Raw genomic sequence first — 13635 nt, 5'->3', positions numbered from 1 at the left:
TTGGTCGTTACCCGTGTTGAGGTAACTGGCGGTATTTCCTTCCATATGTTGGTCTTTACTCCAATAAAGGTAATTGACAGTATTTCCCTTTCGTATGTTGGTCGTTACCCGTGTTGAGGTAACTGACGGTATTTCCTTCCATATGTTGGTCTTTACTCCAATAAAGGTAATTGACAGTATTTCCTTTTTAAATGTTGGTCGTTACCCGTGTTGAGGTAACTAACGGTATTTCCTTTTTCTATGTTGGTCGTTACCCGTGATGAGGTAATTGACGGTATTTCCTTCTGTATGTTGGTCTTTACCCCAGTAAAGGTAATTGACAGTATTTTCTTTTCGTATGTTGGTCGTTACCCAGTAAAGGTAATTGACGGTATTTCCTTTCGTACGTTGGTTTTTACCCCAGTAAAGGTAATTGACGGTATTTCGTTTCGTATGTGGGTCGTTACCCCTGTAAAGGTAACTGACGGTTTTTCCTTTCCTATGTTGCTCGTTACCCCAGTAAAGGTAATAGACAGTATTTCATTTCGTATGTTCGTCTTTACCGCAGTAACGGTAATAAAATAATATTTCCTCCCTAGTGATATCTATCAGTTTTTTCCCCAGTCAATGTATTTTTGTCGTCCTTGCATTCATACTTGCATCGCAGACATTCATACCAGTATATTCATAAGCATTGCATTCTCAGCATTTCAACTGGTCAAAAATTGGTGTACTTAGTATTTAAGTCTCTTCGACCCGTTGATTTAAAATTTTCATTTTTTTAAATCTCCGTGACGGAGAAACTTAAATAGGGGCATCTGTCATACCCCAAATTTTGACCACTTTCCTCTATTCTTACCCATTTTATTCGTATTTTTAAAGTTGAGAATTTTCGCCGTTTCAGACGAAATTTTGGCAAAGAGGTTACTTTGAAGTACCTCATTTTTTATTCCGAGTCGGACCCTCTTTTCTCTTTTTATTTTCTTTTATTAATTTTAATTTTAAGATTAGTTACTTTTTTTTATATTTAATAATTTTTTATTTTCCATCTTTTAATTTTATTTTTCTTTACATGATTTAGTTTAATTTGTTTTATTTTATTTCGTATTAGATTTATTTTATTTCTTTTTAATTAATTAGTGTAAAAAAAAAAACAAAGTGTCAATAGGTCCAAAATAAAATGTACAAGATCTAAAAAAATTTTCAAGTCAAGTGTCAACTTTAACATTCCTTTTTCAAAATTCACCATAATTGTCCATCATTTCCATTAAACCATTTTTCCTTTTTTCATCAACCTCCTCACCTATAAATAGAGCCCTCATTCCACACAATTTCACACACCAAAAGTTCTCTTGAGTTGTCAAAGAACTTTTCTCTCTTCTCCCTCTTTAGCTTGTGTTGACGAGCTATTCTTTTCTTCTCCCTCCTTTTTTCTGTCCCTTCGGAATAAGTCCCTTCGGAATTTTGTCCCTTCGGTAATTTTTGTCCCTTCGGTTGTCCATTTCTTTTATTTTCTTGCATTTTATTTCTTTTTAGCATTTTTGCATTTTTATTTTATTTTATTTAGCATTTTAATTATTGTTATTTATTTTCCAGCAATTAGAATGTATTTAGGTCCAATGTAAATATAAATGAGAAAAGTGTGTGGGTGTGTGTGTCCTTTTATTTCTTTACCGCCTTAGATATATCCAAAAATGCAAAAAATTAGATTAGGGATTTTGTGGTGATCCAACGTCACTACAAAAATCCACGTGCTTATATTTTTTATTGCTCCGTTAGTTTAATTTTCATTTAATATTCCAAAAAACAACAAAAACATGCAAATAATCTGCAAAACTCCAAAAATATTTTCTTAATAAACCTTGGTTTGTAACCCAAGTGTCTTTCCTTTTTATTTTCTTAATCAAATGCTTAATTGAATTAATATTCATATTAGACTTGATTTTCTTGTAATTAAAACGTGAACAACCTCACCTTATTTTTTCTCTCATGCCTTGAGGCCTCTTTCTTTTCTTAAAACCCATTTTCAAAAATCTTAAAATCAACCTAACCCACCAAAGAAATTTTTGAGGTGAACTACATTGGTTTTGATCCCTTTTCTTTAAGGGTATGTAGGCATAGGATTTTTTATCCTTCCAAATCAAATAAAAATAACCAAAAACATACTTCTTCTCCCTCCATTCTTTCACTTAGATTTTTAGGTAATAATTTTCAAGTAAGCAAATCAATTTAGCACAAGGTAAATTAGGTAAGAGGTTCCTACGGAATACCGTAGATGCTTAGGGTGCTAGCACCTTCCCTTTGCATAACCAACCCCCGAATCCAAAGTCTCGATGAGGGTTTTTACTCATTTTTTCCCTTCCCACGAATAAAAATCGAGAGTTCAAAGATTAACGATTCATATCAATTAATGGTTTGATATCCGAAAATCACGAGCACAAATATATATCCTACTTGCATGATTTTAATTAAGTTTACACCTGCAGCTTATATTGTGTTTTGGATTTGGTTGACTTTTCATAGACCAAAAATTGTTGTAAACGTATAGAACTAGAAGCAATTATTTCAATATGGTTACAACGTAAACTAGGCCATACAACATGCAGCATGTATTTGATTTGAAGGAGGAGAAAATAAGAAAGGAGACATACATACCCTACATATTCATGATTTATAAATACATACTTAGTTCTAAAGTGTAATAAAAATAATCCGCAAAAGAGGGATACGATTTGTGGGTGTGAAAGAAAGTATATGAATGCACTGAATTCTATGAAACAATGATTGCCTCTCCTATCAAATTCTAAAGTCTTCCAAAATTACATGATGGTGGAGTGGAGCATCAAACATTTGATGGGTCCCTTTGTCTCTCTCAAACCCTTTTTCTCATTAACTTTCATATTCCTATGTTTCACAAATGACGGTGGGTTTTGAAAGCTTTCAAGGGAATATATATGTTCTTTGTTGTAGATGTAACTTTGCCATCTTTACCAAACTATATGACTATAGGATAAACTAATATTGTTACTTTTTGATGACATTTTCTTCGACGGTGAAGCATACCCTTGTAGACAAACACATTGAGTTTTGAAAAATCCTCTTCAAATTTCTTCAAGGCAGTAGTCTCACGTAGAGGTTTAGCTTCTACAATTAAAGAGATTTACTACAACTATCATTAATGTGCATCCATAACTATGGTTTTATTAGCAACCCACCAGCTGATTTACTTTTCTTTTTATAAAGAAACCAAATGCAATATATAAAACAATAAAACGCCCCCTTAAACATAAGATGTGTCTAAAAACGAACAATACAATGAGTCAAATGAAAAAACACAATATAAACAAAAAGAAACATTAGCCTCATCTACCAAGAGGAATACCTAGAGGTGTCAAATGAGCTGGTCCGGCCCGAACCCAAGAGGCACGACTACATACCCGGCTCAATTATAATTGGGCCGCTATTCTAGAACCCGGCCTGTGTGGGCCATGGGCCAGCCCGGCCCGGCCCGTTTATTTTTTACTTTTAAAATTTATTCACTTTTTTTATATATTAGTCACTCACCACTATTTTTTTTCCTAAATATGATTGGATGAACATAAAAGTGTAAGTAATTTTTACATTAACATTGAATATTAATGAAACTCTATATTATTCATTCAATTAAATCAAATTAATAGTTTATAAACTTTAAAATTTTAAAACTTTAAGCTAAATTCATTCATTTTTATTAAGTTTATTTATTTAAATATTTTTTTATTGATAAATTTTAAAATAGTTGATAATTTTTTTAAAAAATATACTATTTTTTTAACAAAAAATCAAATTATATAGTAATAATGGGCTGGCCCAAAGCCCGATGGGCCAGCCCGGCCCGACCCGACCCAATTTTTGTATGGGCCAAAAAAGCCCGAGTGTGTTTTACGTGACAACAACAACAAACATTGTGTTGTTTAAAATTCTCAAATTACGTTCTTTTCAAATGACCCAAAGACAGGCCAACCAAACAACTTGAAAGCAAGCGTGAATGTTCTTTTTGAAAGCGTACGCACCAAAAAACTTATGTGTGTCACACCCATATTTGTAGAAAGTAGAAACGGTCGTTAAAATGCCCAATCAATGATAAAGGAGATGCCAAATACGACCAAAGAAGTCACATTTCAAAAAAAGATAATTAATCGATTCGTCTTGATCGCAACCGCATGAGCATATAATAAAAATGACTGGAAGAACTCATTTATGCCTTAAATTGTCTTTTGTAGGTATTTACTTGCCAAGAACATCTACTTTAGTTTAGTTGGTTTCTACTTATTCTGTATTAATGACTACTTTATTATTATCTATTAGCTGACCAAATCCAATATTGATATAACAAAATTACAACTTGACCAAATCCATGTTGATATAACGAAATTACAACTTGTGTGTGTGCTTCCATGACATCACACACATGCACTATTATGTGTCACGTAAAATGGTTGTCTCTTTTGGATGTTAAAATAGTCGTGTTTCAACATACAAATAAGTAAGCTCGCTCAAAAAAAAAAAAAACAGACAAATAAGTTGGAAATGAATATATACCGCATGCATAGGCCAGAAATATATTTACAATGCTAATTTTTTAACTACCGCATTTTATTTTACAATGGCAGAAGAATTTTTGTTGGCTCATTTAACTTTGATAGTTTTTCCTTGCTACCTAGTTTTCTTTTTCTTTATTTTTTCCTCTTATTTCTGTTTGTTGCTGTGCTAGGCCTTCTGTTTTCATAAAATAACAATGGTAGCATTCTTTAAGGATTTTTAAAAAAAATGTGTTATAAAAAAATGTGCATTCTTTAAGTTTTAATATATTTTTATTAAAAACTTACTATTTAAAAGTGTTAAAGAGTGTCCTAGAGTACTTGTTAATATTTTCTAGGCTTAAATATGGTTTTGGTCCCTGCAAATATAGCCAATTTGGATTTTGGTCCCTGGTAAAAAAAAAATTTGAAATCAATCCCTGCAAAATTTTTTGTTTTTTAAAAAGGTCCTTCGCCCCACTTTCTTGCCTATGTGTCAAATTTTTACTTACATGTCACCTGCTGACTGTTCAAATTTGCATAGGTGGCAGCCATGTCATTTAAAAAACAATTTTTAAAAAACAAAAAACATATTTACTTAATAAAAATTAAAACAAATAATTTTTATTAATTTAAAATAAATATGTAATTAAAGAATTAGGGGGGAAAATTTTAGGGTTTCATTTTCCCCTTTTCTTCTCACTCGTTCCTTTTCTTCTCCATCTTCTTCTCAATCGCCCTCTTCTCCATCTTCATCTGTTCCTTTTCATCATTCATTCTAATCAAACTCATTCAATCTGAAACCTAACACAACCGATTCGCTTCAGGTAGGTTGGTTTCGTGTTCGTGTTTATCGTTTTCGTTGAATCCGTTTTCTTCTTTTTCGTTGTGGTTTTGGTTTGGTTAATGTATGGCTGCGATTTTTGCAGGTTTGTCTTGGAGTTTGGCGAAGGTGCAACCGACGGCTAGGATCTTGTTAGGGTTTTCTTTATACTGTAAGTTTTCCTAAAAAACAACATATTTAATGTCGAAAATAGTAGTTGTTAGTGTGTATTTATGCACTGTTTTGTCGTTTTCCTTGTGGGGACCAAAGTGGAATTTTTTTTTGATTTTTTTTTTGTTCCATTTTGCATGTGCAACATGTCTGTAACCGTTGGGTTTCATCATGGTGGGTCTTTTGTGAGGGACTGGCTTAACAAAGATGGTGTAGAGTCAGTCATAGATGTTGATGCAGATAAATTTTGCTATTTTGAAGCTAAAGGAATAGTGGATGAGCTAGTGAAACAACATATGTATGGGGAAGATTATAGGTTGTGGTGGCAGGTTGATGAAGAAGTTGGGTTTAAACTGTTTAGGTTGGATGAAGTTGCTAATGAGATCATGAAATATGCAGCAAGAAAAAGATGCAAGGTTACCATATATGTTGAGCATGATGTGGTTGATAAGGATGCTGATGTAAGGTTACCTAGGTGTGTTGATGGTGATATGCTTGATAGGGATGTTGATGTAAGGTCTGGTGCAGAGCATGTAAGGTCTGGTGCAGAGGTTATGTGTAAGGATAAGGGGAAGGAAAAGGTTGTTGAGAATGAAGAGGAAGATGTAACATATGATACTGGAGTTTCAAGTAGTGAGGAGGATGAGGTCTGTTATCATGGTTTTTGGGTGCCAAGCCATTAATTGGACTTGAACCTTTTGACCGTTGATATTCTCTATTTTTTCTTGGGAAGGGCAAAATTGAGAAAAACCCTTAGATTCTAGGTTCGGGGGTCGGTTTTACTACGGGAAGGTGTTAGGCACCCGGAGTAACTATAGTCCTCTATAGGAGCCGTTTTCCTAAGTCTATATTCACGCTTATTTTTACTTACTTTTGAAAATGGGAGGTTTATTTAGTTAAGAATGGGGGGAGAGAAGTTGTAAGACTTTTTATCTTTTAGTTGATTTGAAGAAAATTTTAATGTGTTGCTATTTGATTTTTTAAAGTTTGAAAATGATTTTTTGAAGAAGGGAAAGGAGGCCTTAAAGGCTTGAGAAGTAAAAAATGTGAAGTTTGTCCAATTTTACTTAATAAAATAGTCTAAGTCACTTAAGGTTCATTTGGAATTTTCTTAAGAAAGTAAAAGGAAACATCAAAGGAGTTTTGACCCCAAAGTTCATTTTAAAGAAAAAAACTAGAATTATGGAACTTGGTTTGCTTTACGAAAAAAATATTTTCTAAGTACTCGCATTCCCTAATCATACATCTAAACGAATGTCATACACCGTGTGTGAGTGTCGGTGCTCGTGTCGGTGTACATCAATAGAGTCCATAGTCCCTTTTACATTGTCCTAGATACATTCTATGGTCTTTGCATGAAATATAAAAGATAACACCTACCTAAATATTACAATTCCAAATAAAAGTAAAAAATGAATGCAAAGAAACTAAACTATGTAAAAGAAAGGAAATGGAATGCTAAATGATATGTATGAAGTACCAACGTAAACTCGTTAGTGGAAAAAAAACATAACAAGTACTAAGAAATAAAAGCATGCAAGATGGCACAAAAAGTTAACAAAATGACATTAAACCCTAAAAACTTAGGTATGAAACCTAAAGCATTCTTGGCCTCTAATTCTCATGCTTTAACAAATTTTGAAAGAGTTTTCTTTATCTCAAGTTATAGCATGGAATTATTGGAAACATGCAAGCATGGTTTCATGCCATATTTTCTAGAATAAACTTGGCATTTTATATCTTTCAAAATATGGATATATTGTTCATAAAATCAAGAACTTATGAACCAAATCAAAACAGCAAATCAACATGAAATTATAGGCACAAATCTCTCATATTAACACATCAAGTAGCTTTTATTACATGTTCTCACATCAAGGACAAATGTGTGAAGAAGAATCCATAACAAATAATTCAAAGAGAATTAAAATGCTATGAATTAATTATACAAAATTTTCATAGATCCTTAATGTGCAATAATGTCATAAAAACACTAAGAAAATATCAAGAAACATGTATGAATTTTTCTAGGAATTTTATCATAATTTTAATCAAGACATAGGTGCAGGTAGCAAAAAAAATAGGGGTGTGAATAGCACAGGAATAGCAAAACGTAAAGAAAACTGAGGCCCCAAACCAAAACCCAAAACAGACTGGACCTGGATCATCCAAAGGCCTCAGAGGCGTTGGATTGATCCGGATCCAGATCTAACGGTTCAAAACACGCAGCGCATGGTAACGTAGATCAAGCATATGGTAACAAACGCATCACAGCCATTCAAAAGAAAAAAAACCTAGATCCTACGGTCCAAAAAGGAAACCAAAATGAACCGGACCGGTCCAGGTGTCTATATAAACGTAAGGACACCGGTCCAGCTCACTTTGTTCACCCCTTTCTCTCTCTAAGTCTTCTCTCTTCTCTCACCTCTCTCTAACCTTCACCACCGGAGTAGATGAAGCTACGGCGGAGACCTTGAAGGTCCGCCGGAAACTTCATCTTCTCCGGCGAGATCAAGCAGTTTCCGGTGACCAAATTTTCCAGAACTCAAAGAGTTTTACACCAAATGATTCGTCCTTTAACCCTAAACACGAATCCAGCAATTATTTCTTCAAAATCAGTTTGAAACGACGTAGATCTTGAAAAAACTCATACGGTTTTGAAATGATTTTTTTGATTTTTTTGAACAAAAACGTTTAGATCTTTAAAGATTTACATCGTTTCGTCGTTTGATTGATTTTCTGGTATGCGTTCTTGCTTTCAAAACTTAGATCCTTATGGATCTAGGTTTTATGTTTACGGTTACGGCCTTGGCTTTGAATTCTGGAAATCTTTGGATTTGGTTTGTTTTATTTCACTAATTCATGCTTTTTTCAAAGAAAATGATGTTGAAGTTGTTTACCTGTGATTTTCGATTCGGAGACTCTGTAGGAAGAGCTTCTGGAAACTTTGATCTGGTTCTTTTGTGACTTTGTTGCTTTGAAACTGGAAACAACACGGTGTTTCTTCACTGATTCACCTTCTTCTTCTTCTCCACCGGTTCAATCTTCTTCGTTTTCTTTCCCTCTTCTTCTCACTGTTATCTCTGTGATCGCGCCTGGATTCGTTGCCAAACGGTGACGGAGCTGCGCTTGAATTGCAGAGGAATTGGTTCTATGATGATGATTCCTCAGGAATCTCTGAGAATCAATGGAAAATTCAATGAATTTTGATGATTTTTTGGTTTTCTGGAAATCTAGGGTTTGGATTTTTGTTCTGTGTTCTTGATGATTTCTGTTTTGATCTGTAACTGCTAAGAGAGAGAGAGAGTTCTCTGTTTGTTGAGGTGGCGTGTGATCAATGGCTTTGACTCTGACTCACTGCTTTTATAGCTGACATGTGTGCATTGGAACCAATAGGATAGTGACACCTGGATTTGTATGAAGATGGCACGGCTTGGACTTAAAATGGATTCTGGACCTTTCTGCAAAAACAAAGAAATTGAGGACTAAACTGCAAAATTAAAAAAAAAGCTTGAAATGAAATAAAAAAAACAGTTTGGACAAAAATGCAATTTTGGGACCTCAATTGAGGGACCAAAATGCAATAAAAAATAAAATTTGAAAAAAAAACGTAATTTGACCAAACGTAAAGTGAAACAAAAATAAAACTGACAAAACGGACTAAAACGAACCAATGGCCTAAATGAGGTACTTCAAAGTAACCTCCCCATGCCAAAATTTTATGTGAAATGACCAAAATGCCCCTAGGGCTAAAAATGACCTAAACAGAGCCAAATTGACTCGACACTGACTCAGATGCAAGTTTGAAATGAAATTAGCAAGGTTTACTGATGGAAAGTTAAAAATGAATTTAAAAAGACTCAGAGACAGTCACAAGGATGAAAATGGGTCCCACTGCAGGAAATGACCAAAATACCCTTCTGTATGACTTTTTGCAAATTTTGAAATAAACTGTAGAAAAAGCAATGTAATGATTCAGAGACAGTTTTGAATGACTTACAAGACAAGTAAAGACATTTTGAAAAGGTTTTATGCAAGAAAAACATAGGTAAAATTGTGATTGAAAATACTGCGAAGCAGAGACAATTGAACTGTGCAGTTGAAATTTGATAATTGACAAAGTTTGAAAATGAAATTGGGCCCAGTATTTTTAGGTCCAAAAACAGGGTATAACAAGGTCAGAGGTGTTACACTTGATGATAGTGAAGATGAAAAAGGTTTGGGTTTGGATGATGGTTTTGGATTGGAATATTCCCTACCTATGAATGGAACAAATAGAGTGATGATTGAAGGTAAAGAATATAGGGTGAAAAGGAGAGCATGCAAAAATCCAACAAAGAAAAAGACAACAGTTGCAAGTGCATGTAAAGGTCCTTCTCTATTAGATGATGTTCAAATTGATGGTGATTATGAAAGTGATGAGTTGGGTAGCAGTGACCCTGATGATTCTGATAGGGAGAAAGGTCCTAAATATGAAAGGTTTAGAAAGACACAACTTTGTAAGACATTTCAGTTCAAGGTTGGAATGGAGTTCAGTTCTACTAAGGAGTTCAAAGAAGCAATAATTGAATGGACGGTATTAAATGGATATGAGATAAAGTTTGTGAAAAATGACTTGATAAGATGTAGAGTGGTTTGTAAAAAGAGGGAAATGGAGGACTGTATGTTTTTGGCTTTATGTAGTCAAGTGAATGGCCAACACACTTATAGGATTAAGACATGGGATGGGGACCACACATGTCTTAAAGTAGGTGAAAATAGATCTGCCACATCCAAGTGGGTGTCAAAAGCTGTTGTGCCAGCTTTGATGTCTAATGAAGACTTGAGGGTCTTCACTATAATGGATGACATGAGGAGGGATTATGGTGTGGGAATAACATTTGGGAGGGCATGGAAAGCTAAGATGATAGCCAGGGAAATCATTGATGGTAATGCTACAAAACAATACTCTAACTTATGGAGATATGCAGCTGAGATTCATAGAGCTTCAGAGAAGAACACAGTGAAAATAAATGTTGAAAGAGTTGGACCAACACTTCAGCCTAGATTTGGATCTTTCTATTTTTGTTTTGAAGGCTGTAAGCAAGGGTTCTTGAATGGTTGTAGACCCTTCATAGGTGTGGATGGATGTCACTTGAAGACACAATATGGTGGTCAATTGTTGATAGCAGTAGGCAGAGATGCTAATGACCAATATTATCCTCTTGCGTTTGGCATTGTTGAAGTTGAGAACAAAGAATCATGGAGGTGGTTTTTGACCCTGTTACTTGATGATATTGGTACTGAGAAGAGATGGGTCTTTATTTCAGATCAACAAAAGGTAAAATTTAGTTACTCTTTGTCAATTTTAATTAATTTGTTATATATTTCTATTATATTCTTACCTCTTCATGGTTGTGTTTTTTTTTAAGGGACTTATGTCTATATTTGATGAGTTACTTGAAGTTTGTGAGCATAGACTTTGTCTGAGGCACCTATATGCAAACTTTAAGAAAAAGTTTGGAGGAGGTACTGCTATTAGAGACTTAATGATGGGGGCAGCCAAAGCAACATATTACCAGGCCTGGGAGCAAAAGATGCAAGAACTAAAGGCACTTGATTTGGGAGCATGGGAGTGGTTGATGCAGCATCCTACTAAGCTTTGGTGTAAGCATGCTTTTAATTATTACTCTAAGTGTGATGTTTTGATGAACAACTTGTCAGAAACTTTTAATTCCACAATACTGTGTGCAAGAGATAAGCCACCCATTACCATGTGTGAGTGGATTAGAACATATCTTATTAATAGAATTTCAACAATTAGGTATAAACTTTCTTCATGGCAACATAGGATAATGCCAATGCCTAGGAAAAGACTAAATGTTGAAATTGAATTTAGTGGAAACTGGAGGGTCATTTGGAGAATAGATAATGAATATGAAGTGCATAAATTATATGGTGGATATCAGTACATAGTTGATATTGGGAAAAGAACTTGTACTTGTAACTTCTGGCAGCTAGTAGGTATTCCATGTAGACATGCTATTGCTGCAATGGGTAAAAGGTCTCAGAGACCTGAGGATTATGTTGATGACTGTTATGCTAGAGCAACCTATGAAAGATGCTATAGTTATGGTGTAAGTGCACTTAATGGTGAAGATATGTGGCCAAATGTGGATGTGGAAGAGATGTTGCCACCTGCTTATAAGAGAGGACCTGGAAGGCCAAAAAAATTAAGAAGAAGAGAACCTGATGAAGATGGAAATGGCAGAAAATACAAGAGGCAATGTACTAGATACAGATGCACAAAGTGTGGTCAGTCAGGACATAATAACAGATCATGCAAAAGTCAAGTTGTTAATCCAGATGCACAGAAAAGGAAGGTAAAATTGTGATTACAGTTACAATAATATTTTTGAATAATCTTTATGTATTGTAAACTTCTAATCAATTATGGTTTGGGAACTTTAACAGAGGAAGCCACCAAGGAATGCAACAACTGTGGAACCAATCACTGCTGAACCTATCATTGCTGAACCAGACATCACTGCAAATGGACCTGCTGAACCAGACAACACTGCTAAACCTAACATTCCAGAACCTATCATTGCTGAACCAGACAACACTACAAATGGACCTGCTGAACCAGACAACACTGCTGAACCTAACATTCCAGATTCTATCATTGTTGGACCTGCTAGAAAGCCTGCTAAACCGCATGCTAACACAAACAAGCCATCTGCTAAGCCTGCAAACACAACCTCAAAACCAAACAAGCCTGCTAAGCCTGCTGCTAACCCTGCTAAGCCTGCAAATCCACCTGCACCTCCATCAAAGGTTGATCTAACATGATGTTTTACTTTTTGTATTAATATCTTTGATGAATTAATCTAACATTATCTTTATTTTTAATTCATAGAAAAAATCAGAGATAATCTATGATGTTACTCAACTAAGAAAGAAGGCAGCCACCAACTTGACATGGAAAGGAAGGACTTGTTGTGAAGGATCTACTTCAAAGCCAACTTCCAAAGTCCCAGTTTACAATTTCAATCATCTTAGAAGGAGTGGGAGGACATGTTACTTTGGACCACAACCAAAGGAAGGTGCACCAGGAACTATTGAATCAAATCCTATTGAAGTTGGAGTAGAAGATAATGGGGAACTCACTCAGGAGAACTAGCTGATGTAATGGCTTATTTTGATGTAATGGCTTTAGACAATGCCTTATTTTGTATGTAATGGCTTATGATAGTGCCTTTTTTTGATACAATGGCTTCATACAATGCCACATTTTGATGTAATGGCTTCATACAACGCCACATTTTGATGTAATGGCTTTAGACAATGCCTTATTTTGTATGTAATGGCTTATGATAGTGCCTTTTTTTGATACAATGGCTTCATACAATGCCACATTTTGATGTAATGGCTTCATACAACGCCACATTTTGATGCAATGGCTTCAGACAATGCCTCTATTTTGTATGTAATGGCTTATGACAGTGCCTTTTTTGATGTATATACCTATTTGGTATTTTCTCTATAACAGTTGCTTTTATTTTAGATGCCTAAGGTGTTTTTACTTTTTTGCTGTATCTGTTAAGGCTTATTCAGAGTCATAGATTGCAACAGTTGCATTCATGGCTTAGGCAATGACAAAATAACACAATGAACACAATGAAACTTTTTCATTCAATTAACCATATAGGTACATTAAAGTTCTTACACATGAATACTTAAACATAAAGATACTTAAAAATCAAGATACTAAAACATCAAATTACAAACACACTAATATAACTTCTTAACAACCTAAACAAAGCCAGCCTACTTAACCCAAACAACCATCTAAAATTTTTCAAACCATACAAAGAAAACCCAGCTAATGATCATGATCAATGACATCCATTTAACCTTCTTATTCTCATCTCCATATTTTGTCTTCCATTTCGCAATTTCATTCGACTCGAATGCCTTCATGACTTCATCAATGTTTTCACATTTGCTGCAAACTTGATTTTCCCTTCCATCCATTGACCTATCTATTGCCGGTGTAACTTCGATCATTGTTGTAACACCAGGTATAATATCATCGTCCCAGATGTACAAGTTGCAGGTACA

The 13635-nt window shown here is 34.6% G+C and overlaps 1 protein-coding gene across 1 annotated transcript; it reads left to right on the top strand.

Moving 5' to 3' along the window:
• The first annotated feature begins 5678 nt into the window (after positions 1-5678).
• LOC112417158 (uncharacterized) lies at positions 5679-12694 on the top strand. Its single transcript, XM_039828695.1, has 5 exons — positions 5679-6192; positions 9687-10852; positions 10944-11894; positions 11986-12348; positions 12431-12694. The coding sequence occupies exons 1-5, from the start codon at positions 5679-5681 to the stop codon at positions 12692-12694; spliced, it is 3258 nt and encodes a 1085-aa protein (XP_039684629.1).
• The last annotated feature ends 941 nt before the right edge of the window (positions 12695-13635 follow it).

This window comes from Medicago truncatula, chromosome 8 (genome assembly GCF_003473485.1).
Source record: "Medicago truncatula cultivar Jemalong A17 chromosome 8, MtrunA17r5.0-ANR, whole genome shotgun sequence".
NCBI lineage: Eukaryota > Viridiplantae > Streptophyta > Magnoliopsida > Fabales > Fabaceae > Medicago > Medicago truncatula.
The sequence above is the reverse complement of the archived record's forward strand: the minus strand, read 5'-3'. Positions and strand labels throughout refer to the sequence as shown.

Coding starts and splice junctions, on each gene's coding strand:
- LOC112417158 (XM_039828695.1), top strand. CDS start 5,679: ATGTCTGTAACCGTTGGGTTTCATCATGGTGGGTCTTTTGTGAGGGAC. Junction 11,895..11,985: donor CAGATGCACAGAAAAGGAAG/GTAAAATTGTGA, acceptor GAACTTTAACAG/AGGAAGCCACCAAGGAATGC. Junction 12,349..12,430: donor CACCTGCACCTCCATCAAAG/GTTGATCTAACA, acceptor TTTAATTCATAG/AAAAAATCAGAGATAATCTA.